Here is an 18,478-nt window from a genome sequence, read left to right as displayed (position 1 = left end):
TCTGAAAATGTCTCAGGGACCTATGTGGGTCTGTGCACCACACTTTTAAAACCTGTTTAATCTAATCTCTAATGCTTTTAGGAGTAGTTTCTTTCTTTATCTTCCTTGGATATAGGGTCACTAAAAAATTTTATTACACCATGTAAAGAATGCTCAAGTGGCTTACAGTTTTTAAAGAAGTTTTCCTTATGCTATTGTTTAAGATACACTAACAAAAATGTATTTTCCCCATTTTCATATCTGTTAGATAGGTTGTAATACGCATTTTAAAATATTTAATAGCACAAAGGTCAAATTTTCTCCCTCTATCAAACATATTGAGAGATTTCTTTTTTAACATCATTCCACATGTGCTATGTTTTGTTTTGTGGGTTTTTTTAATATGATGCCAACAATGAGGTATTCATTATAGTTTTGCAAAAGAGGAAGTAGAACCATGAAATGCTTAGATTTCTTACATGTACACACACACAAACACATATGAGTGTACAGAACAGTTTCTTTTTGCAAAGGCAATAACTAGCCCATGTGAGAATACAGACAAAAAGAGGAAAATGGAAATTATTTCTAATTCCACTCAAAACGATGGTGCTAGCTATTTGGTATGTATCATTGTAATCTTAGTTTGTGTACATTTATTTAAAAGTCTAACAAAAAATGTAGATAGTATTTTTGTATATTGTGTTTCACAATAATTCTGCAGTTTATTTTTTTAATTTATTTATTTTGAAAGAGAGAGAGCACAAGTGGGGGGCAGGGGGGGAGAGCAGAGAGAGAGAGGGAGAGAGAGAATCTCAAGCAGGCTTGCTGCTGTCAGCACAGAGACGGATGCAGGACTTGATCTCACCAACTGTGAGATAACGACCTGAGCCGAAATTAAGTCAGATGCTTAACCAACTTAGCCGGCCAGGTGCCCTTATTCTTCGTTTTAAATGAAAATCTATTGTTATCTAGGGACTCAAAATAAAATTATTTGGTAATGAGTACCTACTTCCTTCAATTGCTATGCCAAGAAAATAACAGCCCAATATGAGCATTCGTTAGAGGAAAGACTCTGACCAAAACAGGGGGAGTCTCTAATCAAAATTTCCTGGCATGACCCAAGCCTGACATTCTGCTTTGCTTTAGCTACCTCGGTCTCCCAGCACACATGTGTGTTTACTGAATTTCATTCCATTTTCCAAAAGCATGCATTCTAGTAAGATCTGCCTAGCAATTCTTACCAACAAAGATGTACATTTCTTACAAAAAGATAGGAATGCTAGTTTCTTTGGTTTCAGAAGATGTTCAAATGTCACTTTTGTACAGTGTGAGCAAGCAGCCCCAAATAAAAGGTTAAACTAACAATTTTCAAGAATACTTAGTTCATAGGGACAGTGGTGCACCTCACATAGTTGCATACTTTTTATCTCGTGTAACCTCCACAAGAACTTCGTCAAGTAGGTGCACCAGTCTCATTTTACAGATGAAGATACTGAGGCCCAGCAGTGTGAAGTAACTTGCCCAACGATAGATCACCTCTCAGTCTTTTTATTCTAAATCAAATGCATTTTCTTCCAGCACACAACTACGTTAAATGCTATTGGAGCAATTAGAACAAATGATAAATTATTGTCATTTCATAGGTAACGATTTGAAAAAAAAAAATAAACATCTTCCTCATATAACTCTTTAAAATACATCTCATATTTGAAGGTTGAAAACAAACCTGACTACATAAAGTTTTAAGGTATATATCCAAAAACAGCATACACAAAACTAAAATACAAACCACAAAGGCAAAAGGTTAATATTTTTAAGGGAAATGGTTCTTAAAATTTAGTTAGAAAATAAAAAAAATACCCCAATAAGAAAATGAGCAAAGGATGTAAGCTGGCAATTGGCAAAAGAAGAAATACAAACTGTCCATAAATATGAACAAGTGCTCAGTCTTAGTAGCAATAAAATAGAAATTAAACCTTAAATTAAGATGCCATTTTTAACTAATCAACTGGTATATTTTTGTTTTGTTTTGCTTTGTTTTGTTTTGTTTATAACGATGTAACTGATACAAACTTTTTGGAAAGACATTTGCTAGTATGGATTGAAAAGTAACCCAGCAATTTCTCTGGAGTCAATTCTCAGCAGAGATACAGCATAGCCTGCAAAGGTGTATGCGAAAGGATCACAACATTATCTAATTATGGAAAGATTTATGAAATAAAATTTTATTAATAGATTATCAAATAAACTGTGATATATCTCATAACTTAACATTTATGTTTTTATTTTCTTCTTTATACCTTTATATTAACTCAAATTTTCTTCAGTGAACCTGTATTAATATTTGATCAGTAAAAAACATACAATTCTTGAGATGCCATTGGCCAAATCTGTGATCTGTTGTCAAGTCTGTGCTAGACTTTGTGTAAAAGTGATTTAGGTAAAAAAAATGACATTAAGGTTTAGCAAGCACTTAACCGAAAAGCTCATTGTGCTGTGTTCTTTGCATAGTTTAGCTCATTCAAGCCTTACAACAATCTTACTAAGTAGATACTATCTGTGGTCAGCACTTCAGAGCTTCAATGAAAGCTGATGCAAGATATTGAAAATAAGAGAAAACGATTGCCTTCTGAGAATTAAAGTGAAATATAATGAGTCAGAAAGAAAGTCAGAAAGTTCCCTGTAAACTGTAGGCTGGCTTCCTGGGCCCACCAGACCAGGTATCTCGACAGAGCTGAAAGAATGAACAGGCCTGTAGGTTTGCTCATGGGAGGTTAGGGAATGTGAAGAAAGAGCGGTTCCAGAGGCAAGTATGGGCCACATGCACCCAAGAGCCTTAACCAAGGCCCTTCCAGAGTTTCTAGTCCCGTTGACTATCAGAACGTCCTAAACTTTGTTAGCTGAGGAAGCCAACCACAGGTGAGGGAGGAGCCAGATATGACCAAGAGCATCCATTCTGGAGATGGCTGTCTTAGGACATCTCAGACTGCTGGGGTCATCCAACTCCCCTTGTTCTAAAGCATGAGGACATATTGGATTATGATCTGCTTTCCATTAAAGTCTACTGACAGGGAAAAAAAAAAAAAATTGCTACCTTTGCAGATACTAGCATTTTGGTCCCAGCAGAGCCCCATCTCTCAGTGTGAGTGCATCCACAATCATTCTGATTTGTATAGTTGATTCTCATTACTCATGGGAGTCTTGCTCTATAAAGTATCCTCAAATACTTACTTAGCTAATGCTAAATCATTGCTCCTAGAAAAAATACAGGATTAGGCTCATGCAAGCCTCTGGACTTTTTTTTTTTTTTTTTTCCAACTGATCAATACATAACTTTATTTTCTGTGTCTTTCTGTTTAAAGACACCTTATTTAATATATATTGTTGATTCATTAGCTTTGCACTCACAACCAACAACACTATAACTCATGCCAGAACAAACTTATCTAACACACATATTTTCTCTATAAGGCACATCACAGCCTTCTTGCACTTAGGAACACTACACAACACTTCAGCACTACTCTGCAGGACCATTCTAAACAGCAAAATCATCAACAAAAAGCACACAATTGAAAAAAAAAAAAAAAGGAAAAGGAAACCAAATAGATGACAAAAAGGACACTTGTTTACAGTATGAGAGGTGAAGTAAGAACACAGAGCCTTGTTTGACCTCAGCTGGGAACATGTGAATCAGGTGACTCAAATTTTTTTTCCCTTCTGTGTGTGTATATAAATGACTCAGAATGTACTAAAAGTATTGATTTGGGGGTTACAAATAAATTTTAGTAAGTAGGTGAATTCGCAGATATGGATTCTGTGAATAACGAAGACTGACTCGGGCAGATGAACTTGGTGAACAGGACCCTGACCCTGAAGGATGCTCCAGTTCTTTGTGTGCCAGTGACACACAAAGTTTTGGCTACTGAACCAAAAAACTATTCTCACAAGAATCAACCAGCTCTCCCCAGGTAGCATAGCACAACCTCACTGTGGACTACTCTCTTCTGTTTCCATACTTCTATACAAGTGTTTCTCAAACATCAGAATGCGTCAGGAAGATATGAATGCAACACTGAGCCCACTCCTCACATATCTCACTCAGTAGGTCTGGAATAGGATCCCAGATTTTGCATTTATAACAAGTTCCCATGTGATGCTCATGCTGCTGGTTCAAGGACCATCCTTTGAAAGCCTCTGCTGTATACTATTATCTCCATTTTACAAATGAAAACCCAAATCTCATAAGGGTTGAGTAACTTGTCCAAGGTCTTACTAACTGGTTTTTAGAATAAGATGTGGCTGAGTTCATGATCAACTTTTTCTGTTCAACTGCAATATCTTTGGAGCAGATCTCCTCTTAACATGGCATTTCTCCAATGTGTCAACTATTTTAAGTGGTAGTCTTATTCCTAGCCAGGTATGCAACAGTCTGTTCAGTCATAACAGAATCAAGCTAGAGAACCAAGAGTCCTGGCGCTGACTTTTGGGCCCTTGGCAGGTAGGGTTTGGAGTACAGGAAGGAGCAGAGAAGAAAGAAGACAGGTATCTCTCAGTCTTGCTATAGGGTGACTCATACTTGATAATAGCTTAAGCTAGCAGAATACAAAGGAATTGTTGTCATCACGCAAGCTTAATGGTAGATTTTGGTTGAGAAGCACTGGAAGGTAGTGATTACACACACACACACACACAGAGGAGTGGGGAGTCTGACCTGATTATCTGTTATCTGAGCTTGAATCAGAGTAAAATACACAGTAAGCTCTAAGTGCGAGCTAATAGGGTCAGTTTGGAAGGGGTAGGTGGAAGATCATGAACAACCTTAACGGGGAAATTCATAATCAAGTTACAGAGTCAGGTACTTGAGGAAAATTCATCTTGATATAAGATGAAGTTGCTAGGCTGCTAGATCCATTAATTGTGTGCTGTATCATAATTCATCAAGAACATTTTCACATCTTACTTTTGCAGTAGTATTCCATACTTCTGCTTACCTACATTTGGATTCAAGCACATTCTGCCATTAACAAATGATGCTGAAAGATTCAATGAAATTGTGAAGAATCAGAAAATTTCTGCTAATATTGATACACCAGAAGGCGGATTTGATGCAATTATGCAAGCTGCTGTGTGTAAGGTATGCTGAGGGGTAACCTAAATTGCATCTCTTATTAGCAAATCTATTCTGAAAAGCTTAGCCATCTTTCCCTTAACTGCCATATTTCTATATTTCTTAAAACAAAAAATTTCCAAAAATTTGTAATTTATTAATGTTGAAATGGACACTTTTTTAATGCCTGATATTCAAATAATCTAATAAAATTATAGTAGTGTTGGGAAAAATTGGTTAAAACAATAGTTAGGTATGATCAATTTTCAAAGATCAAGATCAGATTTGTTCTTGAATAAACCATGGTAAAAATAAAAATCACAGGCAGAAATTAATGAAAAATAAAAATGCCCTAATCAGTATAAAGTTCTACATAAGATTAGACATCTATTGTTTTGAGCCAACAAAATAAGTACCAGAAGCTACACTGTCCCTACAACAATGCAGGGGCATTGCCCCTCCTTGACAATCAGACAGGTATCCAAGGGAATGATTCCCCTATCCAGATGACAGGTCTTCCTGGAAAATACCAAGAAACAGACAGGGCTGAAGGTTCTGGAAGGTGGAGGAGCCAAGGTATTAAGGGAAAAAGGGAAAAGGGGCCAGGTGGGATGGCACTGCCAGTATGAGCTTTTGTCCCGCTAGTTCCTGGAATAATATCAATTAAAGCGGGGAGCTCTGCTAAGAAACAGACAACAGATCATCTTAAAAAGCCGTATGCTGGGGATTGATTTTGAAAAAAAAATTCTTTTATTTGTGTTACATTTATAATTTTTGGATGGTATCAGTAGAAAAAGAAAAATGTGCCTAAACGTTGGGTGACATTTTAATAAAACAGGCATACTTTAAGTCCACTGTGTATTGCATTCTTACTAGTTTTGCTTAGACTTGGGTTTGGAATGATCTATGACCTCCCTCATTCCCTCTCCTCATTTTTCTGGTAAATTGAAAGCTGGACAGTAAAAATAATTAACTATGTAAAAGTCAAGATCAACTGGATAGTGATTATAGTGGAACGTTTTTTTCTGAAGCATAAATCATCTAAAAGTGTTATCCAAGAAAAATCAAATGCCATAGAGTTTCATATTTTTAATTCATTAATAGTATCAACTCACAAGAGATGAAAAGGACCAAAATAGATGGATTAGGATTATAGTTTTTATGATCTTAATGTGTCCAATCATAATTGATCCACTCTCAATAAATGCCTGCCTCTATCCCGTACAACCCAAATATTTCTTTCTCACTATAGGAAAAAATTGGCTGGCGGAATGACTCCCTCCATCTCCTGGTCTTTGTGAGTGATGCTGATTCTCATTTTGGAATGGACAGCAAACTGGCAGGCATCGTCATTCCTAACGATGGGCTCTGTCACTTGGACAACAAAAATGAATACTCCATGTCAACTGTTTTGGTGTGTAACCTGCATTCATCACTGTTTTCAGGGCTTCAAGTAGGCAAATGAAGCAACAATTGCTGCAGTACCCAGCAGAATAACCCACATTTGGTGAAAACCATACATTTTCTGATTTGAGATTAACAAATTGCCCTTAGAGCTTCCGACAGGAGCACAGGTGGATGGTGGGGATATGTGAGAAGTCTGGGTCTGCTCTCAACGACAGCCCCAGAAAGGGGGTCTTAGGCCAAAATAACAATCACCTAGGAATTTCAGTGAATGATGGTCCCAGAGTCATGCCCCCTAAATAATGCCATGCTTTTGTGCACCATAATGTTCCATGGGGAACAACTAGTCAAGTATTGCTTGGCTGGTGCTTATTCACGTTTGGCTTATTTTTGTGATTTAAAAAATGCTGGTAACATTCAAAGAAAAAAAAGCTCTTGACTTTTGTAAAACAAGGTAAAATTTTCAGAGCTCTTTGACATGTATGATCGTATTTGATCCTCACCAGAACCCTATGTATCTAACTGCTTTCCTTGTTTGGACCATGAGGCTCTCAAGGACATGTTCTTCCCTCTGTCTGGAATGCTCTTCCCTCGTAGGTTGCTGAGAGACTCTTACTTATCTTTTAAAACCCAACTTAATTATGACTGCTCCCAGAGAGTGCTCTTTGCCCTCTGCTGGCCCCGAAATGATCATCCTTCCCCTCACTCTTAATACGTAGATGTCTCCTTACCCATCTCCATGCACAAATGTGTTTGCTCATATTTGTCAGTCTTTAATATGTGTTCCTCGGGGCCAGGACTGGTGTATTATCTCTATTTCCTGACAGCACAGTGCCTGGAACAAAATGGGTGTTGACTATGTATGAAATAAAATTGAATTATGAAGCAGCAACCTGGGAAGATCACATTATCCCTACTTAACACTTGGGAAAATATGGTACAGAGAATTCAAGTGACTTCTTAAAATGACAGTGCTATAGAAATATATATCAGGGAGAGGGAGAGAGAGAGAGAGAGAGAGGGAAAGAACCTAGAATTCTAATATCAGATTGGAAAAACTATTCCTGAAAAAAAGAATTCAATGAGATAATATATATTATATATATTATTTATAATATATATAATATATATTAGTTTAAAAAAAACCAAATGATTCATAAATTACCTGCTACCATTCCTTGACTTAAATTTCTAAATTTCAACGTGAGTGTTTCCCCCTATTGACCCATAGTAGTCCTCAAACTTATATATTCTTTTATGATGTAAGTTGCCTTTCCACATTATAATATCCATGAGAGTAGCCACATTTTTGTGTTTTAGCCTTTGAGGGCCAAGAAACTGTGAGGCATGGATCTCTTTTTTATTACTTTTTCTTGCAATTATTCAAATGCCCCATTAATAGACATCTCTGAAAAAGCAGGATCTTAGAAGCAAGCACTACTTGTTGCTTGGTATGACCTTCCCATCTAATAAAAGTTCAATTTACTTTTGCTCAGTGAGTTGGTGCAAATGCACAGAAGTTGTGGATTATTTCCATGTCTGCCTACAGCATAGTTCCCTGGGTCCTTTGAACACTTCCTATGTACTCAGTGCTGAGTCAGGCTCCAAGGGCCACAAAATAATAGGACACGGTCCCTGGCCTTGAGGAACTTACAATATAACTGTGGAAATTAAACCAACTGATTTAGGCCAAATAGAAAACCACATTTGCCCATCTATGAAGGGCTTCACAGTGTGATCCTTGCAAAACATGCACATCAGTAGAAAGTGTGAGAATGTGGAGATAGGAAGGCCCAGCGATGGAGGAATTTAGGCTTGAAGGTCAGGGGTTTTTGGTGTTTGGGCTATTGAAAAGCAGGGGACACTGAAAATGTCAGACCCCGGAAGATTTATGTTATCTGGATATCTACTAATAAAAATCCAAATCGGATGGCAAGCCCATTTTACACAGCCAGATACGCAGCTGGATCACTTACCGGAGTATTTTAGACAAAACTATAGTTTTCCTGGAATTTGAATCTTGTGCCTAAAGAAGATATCAGGCAGAATTAGTCCCAGAGTGCTGAGAATATGTGAACACAACACATCAGTGTATGAGAGGGCTTACATGTCAGTGTTGCTCTGCTTTGGCTGCCTTCATGATCAACATCATCTTAGCCTCACTGTTTGCAGGCTACTCTTTCATTTGAGTTTCCTGTTTGTACATTATCCACGTTTGGATTCGTACAACAGCCAAGTGTGCTGCACGTTTTTTAACCTTGGAAAGTAGAGGCCATGTTCAAATTTGATCATTTATGCCTTTCTGGTTTTTTAAAGAGCTCGTATCACTTGGGCATGAATGTGTCAATGAAAAAGAAATACAATGTGTTTTCAGTTGTCCTGTAAAAATGTCGCAGGATCCCCTAAAATTGATTAGTGACATCAAAAAGTCAGTAAAACCAAATCCAAAACTGGTGCAGGAACGTCTCAAATCAGATGGACGTAGGAACCCTAGTGTGTCATTTCTTAGCAGGCTGTCCCTTCCTCCCGCCTCATCCAATTCCAGTAGGAGTGTCCGAGCTACCTGAGTCACCGCAGTCACATCCGTCATGTCTACCGCTCCTCCCCCAGCTCTAACATTCTCTACAGCTTGAGCCTGTTGGCAAGCAGCGCTTAGAAGAACCGTGTCTCTACCCTTGAAAATACGACACACTATAATTCTTTAAGTAAATTCCCCAAGTGCTCTCCTTAGAAGTGACTGAGCATAATATACCACATTGCCAGGCACTGACTCTCTGGAATTAATTCGATTTGCAAGATTTAGGAAACAATTATTAAACCAATTGAGTGACTGATGCTAATTGTGTATTTGTTTACTTAGAACCAAACTGAAATGCCAAACTCAGTATGATATCTTTGAAAGAAATACTCCTTTCTTTATTTTACACTCTTGTGTTAAGATGACATTTAAAATCTATATGTCAATTTTAGGAATATCCAACAATTGGACAACTCATTGATAAACTGGTGCAAAATAACGTGTTATTAATCTTTGCTGTAACCCAAGAACAAGTTCATTTATATGAGGTAAGCAAACATAATTTGGGGAATTCCTTCAGGGAAAGTATTGGACGTGGAACTTTAGCATGAACTCAGAGTTCAATGCATGGGTTGCTATCAGAAAATCATTAACATGTGACAGATATGCTGGACACTTGGTAAAGTTACTGTTTGCAATTTAAATTACAAATCCAGGGGTGCCGTGGAGAGTGGGGGAGAGATCTGGTGGGGCAGGGAAGAAAGAATTAAGGAATGACAAGGTGAGTTGTAAGAGAGCACCAAGGAACATGGGAGCACCTACTTAACAGAAAGTCTGTCTTCCCTTGGACTGTTTCATGTGACAAGGAGGGGAGTTAACAGAGCAAGGGAGCAGAATTGACTTGAAACTTTCAGACATCTACAAATCAAGGCATAGAAAATATACAAGTAGTGATACAATTCAAACCATTGAGAAGTAAGAAAGGTAAAAGAGAAAAGCTTGTTAAATTGGGCCACAAATATATTTTCTCCCTCATAGTAGCTGGGTTTGCAGTTTAAGTTTTTGGATGGAAACACCAGACGCAGAAAGGAAACTGTTTCATTAGATGCGCTAGTGTTTGTAAGCCACTGCATACACTGTAAAATGCATATGTAAACACAAAAGATTTCTGTGGGTTTATTCCAGCCTAAAAACAATATGTCAGAATACCATATATCAGGATGCTAGCAAATGACTTATTCCTGTTGGGCAGTTTCACAAAGAAGTAAGGAATCTCTAGCCCGGACCTGAGAAAATGTAGAGAAACTAGGTGTACATTAAATTGTCTGTGCCTTCTTCTATGCAGAAGCTTTAAATACTCCTAAGTTCAGAGTCCGATCTCCCATTCCTTTTTAAAGGACCTCTTAACTCTCTTGGTGACTTTACAGGGCTCGGGAAACTCTGACATTATTTCACAGAAGGCTTTGATTAAATGCCACTCACTGCTAAGGACAGTGCAGCCCATGAACTTGCATCAGGTTCTATAGAAAGGATCCAGGAGGAGATCCTATCTTGCATTTTTAATGAGAGGAGGGTATTGTACTCCAGGTGAGATTGCCTTCTGCTGAAAACCAAAAAAGTGCTTTGCAATCAAGCTGCATACTCAAGGCCTTTGTTCTACTCAGAGACCATGTGGGTTCACCTGATCTGGGCATTTTTTTAAGGCTCTTTAGTATGTGATACTTGCTTCCAGTGGTTTTAAGTAGTAGAGTTGCGGTTAAGATTAAAAAAAAAAAAAATACCCCAAATACAATAGTGAGTCTATTCTGCCTTTGATCCTTAAGGGTAGAGCGAGAGGACCCTGGGGGTCACAACACCTCCTCCACAGCCTGGTCCTGTTTAGAAGGGGGAAGGGGAGTTGCACAGAACTTTTCTTAAAAGGGGAGTCAGAGAAATACAACTGATGATCATGAACATAGTCGTCCATAACTCACTTCAGTAATAGTCTTTAAGACTCACAACTCATTTACACGCCTCCTCAAAACTGCTACCAAAAGACAGAAGAAGATGAAAAATAACCATGTGGCAAAACAGAATCTGTCAGATTTAAGTTAGTTGGGCCGACGGTTCCCCTGTTGCAAAGGAAATGATCATTTCCAAGGAAAACACCAGATTAGAGCCTGGCTCTCATTTAACAGCAGGACATTTATTTTGCCTGCCTCCTAATCTCATTATGAGGCGAATTTATGTTCTGTCATGATCTGTGGTCTTTACCATCCAGGCTCCACTAAATTCAAAGGGACATTGTCAGGGAGCCATGCAGCAGACCAGGGCAGAAGCCCACTCTCCGACTCTGATGCTTTCTTTCATCATTTTATCTCTATTTTGATGGATTCATCATCCCATCTGCATTAGTCGGGGCAGGCGGCAGTCTGGCCTAAAAATAATGACAGCGACATTGCACTTCCCTGAAGGCTTCACACAGCATGAAAATGCTGATCTCTTGTTTTATTGATAATGAAAACTGAAAATAAACCAATAATGGCTTGTGTTGCCTTTCCATTTAAATCTCTTAGAAGGAGCCCAATGTGAGGTGGAGCCCTGCACAACTTGATGTTTGGACAGCTGTGATAGAAGGGATATAACTACTAAAGAATCACTGAAAAATAAAACCAGTGATAGGATAAATACGTGGTTAGATCTAATGGAAATTCCAAAAGGCAATTTGCGTACCCCAGTTCTGTGTTAAGCATAGCTATGTGCATACACTCTGGGCACAGGATGGCTCCGATTCAATGGTGGCCCATCTTGTAGCAAATATGATTTATGTTGCCCATTCATGGAATGCAGGAAAAAAATTATAGGTTTTTGTTTTGTAATTTTGGGAAGATGCTCCGGACGGTCCAGATGTGCAGCGTTGCTGTGCTTTGTGGTAACAAAGAAGAACAAACAATGGAAAGGATAAAGTAAGCAGTTTTGCCTTCAGTTCAATATGACTGCAGAGTGCACCCCAGACTCCAGCAAAAGGATGATTTTGAACAAACTTATTATTATGAATAGTTGCCTGTTTGTCCAATTATAGGGTTCAAAAGATAATGATAGATAATAGACTGAGCAGTAGGTAGCATATTACATTCTAGTGGTAAATACCATTTTGAATCAGGATTCAATTACCCAAGCTTAAAAAAATTTTTTTTAGCTCCTCTATTGTTTTCAAATGTTTACTCTTAATTTACATTAAGATAGTATCAGGCTACTAAAGCCCAATTGTCTAATTTGACTAGTGTCTCCTTCCTAGTGAGATATTGATATAAAAAGCAATTAAATTAGCATTCTTAACTACATTGTCAAATCATGTTATTAATCACCTGGAATTATTTACAAGACTTTAAGATAGTCTAATCTTTCAAAATGTTCACATCTGGCTGGAAAAGATGAGTTTTGTTAAGTCGATAATGATAATTAATATATAACCTAGTATTTACAATGAAATGTTGAAACATTAGAAAGCAAACAAGACGTATTAGTAATAGACACGTCCAGTTTAGTTGCTAACATTTATGACTGCTGATTGGTGTCCCTATTGGTAATAGGACAGAGTGATATATCTAAAGTATAGGGACAGGACACCCATGCAGGGTTTTGTTTGTTTGCTTGTTTGTTTATTTTTTGAGAGAGACAGAGTCCAAGCAGGAGAGAGGAAGAGAGAGAGGGAGACAAAGAATCTGAAGCAGGCTCCAGTCTCTGAGCCGTTCGCACAGAGCATGAAACAGGGCTGGAACCCAGGAACTGTGAGATAGGACCTGAGCGGAAGTCTGCTGCTTAAGGGACTGAGCCACCCAGGAGCCCCACCCATGCAGGTTTTAATACCACCAAAGGGCCCTTCCCTCTGGAAGTGAAAAGCCCTCAATTATCACCTCTTTGAGGAGAATGGTGGGTTTTGCTCATCCTTCTGTTTAGGCTATTTCTCGATACACAATAGATTTTCATCTTTAGTCAATTTGGGTCAAAGTTTCTAAATAGTGATTTGGAATTTTGTGTGACAAATACCTGTGGAAGTTGAGGGAGCCCATGTATAAGAGCAGGTGTGGGTGTGCCTGACCCAGAGCTACAGTCATTTGCAGCCCTGGCTGCCCCCTCCCCCATCTCTGGCCCTTGGACCCAGATGGCACCAGGGGAAAGGAACACTGCCATCACTCCTGGGACCAACCCGTTGGATAAGTTCAAGAGCCTTCTCGCTAAGCCACAAAAGGAAAACCCCTGAGCAGTTACCCCTATTTGCTGGTCATTGTTATCTAAGAACCAGCATAAAGTATAGCCACAACATGCTAAGAGCTTGTGTGGCTTGTGAATATAACCTATCATATGCAAGTTTCAATTTTTTAAGATCAATAACCCAGTTTTTATATCACCCCTTCTTTCCTTTTTTGCTTATCTTTTGAGCTTTTCACTGCAGCAAGAGAGTTGAAAGGAGGCAGAGAATTAAAGAGGGAGATAAAGCAAAAATTGAGCCCTTTTGCTCTGTGATATCCTGTTCTATTATTGTTTTGTTTTATAATGTTCACTATTGGAAAAGATCAAAACGATTTTGCTCTGATGAAAATCCCTTTTTCTCTGGCCTCAGTTTTGACAAAATAAAAGGACTGAACTGGATGACCTCCAGCCTTAGTAGTCAATGACTCTGAACCTGAAGAAGGGAAATCACCATGAATTCCAATGATCTATGCACAAAGTTCAGCTAGCCATAATATAGCTAATTTTTAAGCATGTATGAAAAAAATTGTTCTTTATCCTATCAACCCCATCTTGTAATGAAGTATTCCAAATTTATGCTTTTAGTGAATATAAAATCATCTAGGAATAAAAAGAGAACTTCTGAATTATGAGAAATCCCCATACAGTTAACAAATTGCTCTTAATTCAAGTGTAATGGAAAAGGATTTTTATTTCTCTTCAATTGATGATATCTGGGAATAAGACTGAGGAGAGCCAGCCTATACTTTCCTCATTAATAAAAATAGCTCTTAGAGAGGGAAGATTTGGAAATAAAACTCATGTCCTCAGATTATCAGCACAAAGTTGTTAGAAGCATTTTCCAGACTAATTAATAAATTATAACCATGAAAAGTCATCAGTAGTTACCCTTAGTTTACACATAGTACTTTTCTTCTAAAGAACTCAAAGACTCATAATCCAGTAAATAAACACAAAGGTAAAAAAAAAAAAAAAAAAAAAAAAAAAAAGAGAGAGAAAAGAGAAGATTCAGACTTAAAGTAGGGTTTTAATGAGATGCTCTATTAGGCCAGCCCATGAACAAATACAAAATGGAATTTCAATACAAGGCCTAAATATTTTAAGATTTACACAACACCCAGGATATCTAGCATATCAATAGAACCAAGATGCTATTGAATGCATGCATGCATTCATTCATTCAATCATTCATCAAGCATTTCATTAGAACCTCCCTTCATTTGTGAGTACAGAGAAGGATAAGACACAGTGCCTACCTTAAGAAGTGTCACAGAGCATTAGTAGACTTGTAGACCAATAATTTGCCTAAAGAACAGGATGAGGGCATTTTAGAGGTTATGTTCTGGAAAGGCACCCCAAGGCAGAGGTTTTTTTGTTTTTGTTTTTTTTTTAATATATGAAATTTATTGTCAAATTGGTTTCCATACAACACCCAGTGCTCATCCCAAAAGATGCCCTCTTCAATACCCATCACCCACCCTCCCCTCCCTCCCACCCCCGCATCAACCCTCAGTTTGTTCTCAGTTTTTAAGAGTCTCTTATGCTTTGGCTCTCTCCCACTCTAACCTCTTTTTTTTTTTTTCCTTCCCCTCCTCCATGGGTTTCTGTTAAGTTTCTCAGGATCCACATAAGAATGAAAACATATGGTATCTGTCCTTCTCTGTATGGCTTATTTCACTTAGCATAGCACTCTCCAGCTCCACCCATGTTGCTACAAAAGGCCAAATTTCATTCTTTCTCATTGCCACGTACTATTCCATTGTGTACATAAACCACAATTTCTTTATCCATTCATCAGTTGATGGACATTTAGGCTCTTTCCACAATTTGGCTATTGTTGAAAGTGCTGCTATAAACATTGGGGTACAAGTGCCCCTATCCAAGGCAGAGTTTTGATGAGGGGTCAGAGTTTGCATGTCTGTCAATGTTTTCACTTTTTTCACTCACCATCTTTGTTAGAATGGGCAGTAAACTAATTGGCCATCATAAAACTAGCTTTGATACTAACAGTATGATAGTGTTGAGCTAAGACCTTCACTTTATAGTGGTGGAAAACTGAGAGCCAAGATGTTCTGTAACTATGACTATGAGAATCATAGGGAAGGTTTGCTGAGGGTGCATTAGGTGGCAGCTTGGGATTATATATTTTAACTCATTTTATCATTTAATCTCCATTTTATGGACCCCAAATAAACCCAAATAGAATAAAAAAATAAAAATTGGACCAAATAAATTAAAGTAAATAATAAAAGAACTCAAAATAAAGCAAGTTGCCTGTGTAGGCTGGGATTCGAACCAAGGCACTTTGAATCTATAGCCTCAATCACTGAATTAAGTAACACTGTAACCTGGGCTGCTATAGTGAAAGGACATGCCAGTCCCTAACTACTAGACCACCAAAGAAGCCGCCTTTTAAACAAAGTCACCAACTTTGAAAGTCACTGAGCTGTAAAAGCAGAGAGCCTAAGGGTGGAGCCGAGCTGCCTGACAGATGAACAGATGAATAGGTGGAATTCTTAAAAATGGCAGAGTCCTTTAAAATCAGTGCACACTTCATCTAGGGCCCTTTACTGTTGCTGTTAATTTAGACAAATAGAGCAATTTAAAAATGGGTGGACTTGAAAAAAAGAGAGACTGTTGGATTCTGAGTGGTAAAAACAGGCCACACAGTCAGGGAGCATCATGCCATTGGTCAACACATCCTTTAAACAGCAGCTACTGTCTATGGGAATCACCATCTGCAGTTCCAGCCTAAGAGACAAAGGGGACACCTGGTCTAACAAAGACTGTAGGTTTTTATGATGATACAGTTCAAGTACACAGAAAAATAGAGTCATATAATGACACCCACGCATCTACTGTCCAGCCTTCTCAAATCTTAACATTTTGCCGCCATATTTGCTTCAGATTTTTTAAAGACGTAAGACATTCTAGATACAGTTGCCTGCTGTATACCTGTGCAACTCTGATGCCACTCCCCTCTTTTCCTCCATAGACGTAACCAATGTCCTGAACTTAGTGTTTATCATTCTCATGTTTATTTTTTGTACCATTAAAATATATATGGATCCATAAACAATTACATAATCTTGGCTTACAAGTTTAACTTCATGCTGTACGTATTACTTTGACAATTTTCTTTTTGACTCCATGTTATGTTTGGGGATGGGTTGTGAGGGTAAAACACACCCAAGCTAAATTTGCCATTCTTACCATGTTTAAATACGCAGTTCTGTGACATTAAGTACATTCATATTGTAGTGCTCAATGTTACGTTTTTGAGGCTTGTCTGCAGAGATGCATATAACTCTACTGTACTCTGTTCCACTGCCATGGACAATCCATCGAGTGTACAACCTGTAGTGTCTTCATTCTGTAGCTGGGAGCATGGATCACGCCCAGTTGGTAAAGCATGGCAAATGTCACACCCATGCTCATGCTTGTACATGTGTTCTCTATGGAGGATGCATGTCTAGAATTGAAGTCTCGGGGTCCCAAGCAATGGCATCTTCAACTCTCCCGGATGTGTCCAAGCTTTCCAAAGTGGCCGTATCAGCTACTCTCCTACCAACAGTGTGGGAGTATGGCCAAAACCAACCAACCAAACAAACAAACAAAACCCACCACGTACTTTACTCTTTTTCTGACGACAAAATTAATACATGTTATTTGCCCCCAAAGAGGTGGGGGAGGTGCATCCAGAAAAGCACAAAGCAGAAAATAAAGATCACTCATAAACTCACCATTCAGACACAGCTAACCATTCTTGACATTTTAAAATAAGTCTTCTCTTTTTTTGCATTCCTTTACATATTTTAACATAATTGGCATCATACGGTACATATTAAGTAGGTTCAGATTTTTTGAATGAGTTTGTACATTTATAGCCTTATAAAGGCATGAAAATTAAATTGCTTTTAGTTATATGTCAAACAATCACTTTTATTGACAAGAATCACATTAGATGAAATCAAGGTCTTCTAAAACATTCCAAATCTGTGGTTGCCATACATAGAGGGTGTCTGCTTTAAAATAAAAACAAACCTGCTCCCCTCCCACCAGCAGCCCCAGAACATCCACAATTACTATATTTTTACATTAACTACTAGGTTACATTGTTTACATATTCAAATGATACTTAGTTACTTTTTTATGCATTCATGTGATGGCCTTAACAAGAACCAACAAATTATTTCCAGTATCCCTTTTCTTATCCCTTGAAAGTGCCCTTTGGGTGAGGACTCCAATATCTGTGAACAAATTCAGTTCCTTCAAAGGTGCCTCTCCATACCACAAAGTGCTTAAAGCTGTGCAGTTGCTCTACTCTATGCTTTCTCAGAGCCTCACAGAATTCAGGGACTCTCACTAAACTCAGCTACACATTTATCCCCTGAAACCTTTCCTATGCTTACAGTTGGCCACTCCGTCCATGTCTGTGCAGCTGGCCCAAATTCTAGCAATGCTTAAAGGAAGCTCCCTTTGACACGGATCACCACACAGGTGTGTAGCCACAACCAAGCATTCTCCACCATAGCCTTTTACAGATTACATAGGGCATCAAGGCACAATGGACAAGTTAAACTGACAGTCCCTGGACACAGAGAAGTTTGGGAGGGTTATGCATTTTAATATTATGCTTAATTACCTGCAAGAGCCAAAAACATGCTACAAAGGGGTTACTATTAATTATAACATAGTTTAATATTTTGTTGCCTTTACGGTATTGAATCTTCAATAAATAAACAGAAAATTCTCGAAGTAGAACATTTTATTGAGCCTGAACAGTTTGGGCACACTTTATTTATTTATTCAGAAATTCACATACTTTTTCTGTAAGATTGCCAGATTTAGCACATAAAAATACAGGGTATCCAATTTGAATTCCAAATAAGTAATATATAATTTTGTTAGTATTAGTATGTTCCAGTGCAATATTTGGGACTAAAATTTTGAAAATATTACTAAAAAATGGAAAAGAGTAGTGTGTAGCAATGGAGAAAAATGAAAGAGGAGAAGGTGAGACTTTACTTCTATAGGATCTTCAGGGAAGACCCCTTTCAAAAGGTGACTATAAAGCAGCAACCAAAAGGTTGAGGAGTTTTCAAGAGGAGAAGGCATGTGCAAAGGCCCTGAGGCAGCAAAGGACCCAGCACTCAATTTGTTCGAGAAACGGAAGAAAGGCTAGTCAGACTGATATGAGCTAGGATAGAAGAGGATGGAGTAGATAACAT

The 18,478-nt window shown here is 38.2% G+C and overlaps 1 protein-coding gene across 11 annotated transcripts in view; it reads left to right on the top strand.

Annotated features, from left to right (window-relative positions):
• ITGB6 (integrin subunit beta 6) overlaps positions 1-18,478 on the top strand; it is a 133,002-nt gene that overhangs the window by 68,378 nt on the left and 46,146 nt on the right. For all 11 annotated transcript variants that reach the window (XM_025929084.2, XM_086718743.1, XM_086718741.1 and 8 more), the window contains 3 exons: positions 4,954-5,119; positions 6,345-6,506; positions 9,467-9,562. In XM_025929084.2, coding sequence (XP_025784869.1) covers positions 4,954-5,119; positions 6,345-6,506; positions 9,467-9,562 — 424 coding nt within the window. The remainder of the gene's footprint in view (positions 1-4,953; positions 5,120-6,344; positions 6,507-9,466; positions 9,563-18,478) is intronic.

The sequence above is a fragment of the Puma concolor genome, chromosome C1 (assembly GCF_028749965.1).
Source record: "Puma concolor isolate L17-30 chromosome C1, mPumCon1.1.hap2, whole genome shotgun sequence".
Taxonomy (NCBI): domain Eukaryota; kingdom Metazoa; phylum Chordata; class Mammalia; order Carnivora; family Felidae; genus Puma; species Puma concolor.
The sequence above is the reverse complement of the archived record's forward strand: the minus strand, read 5'-3'. Positions and strand labels throughout refer to the sequence as shown.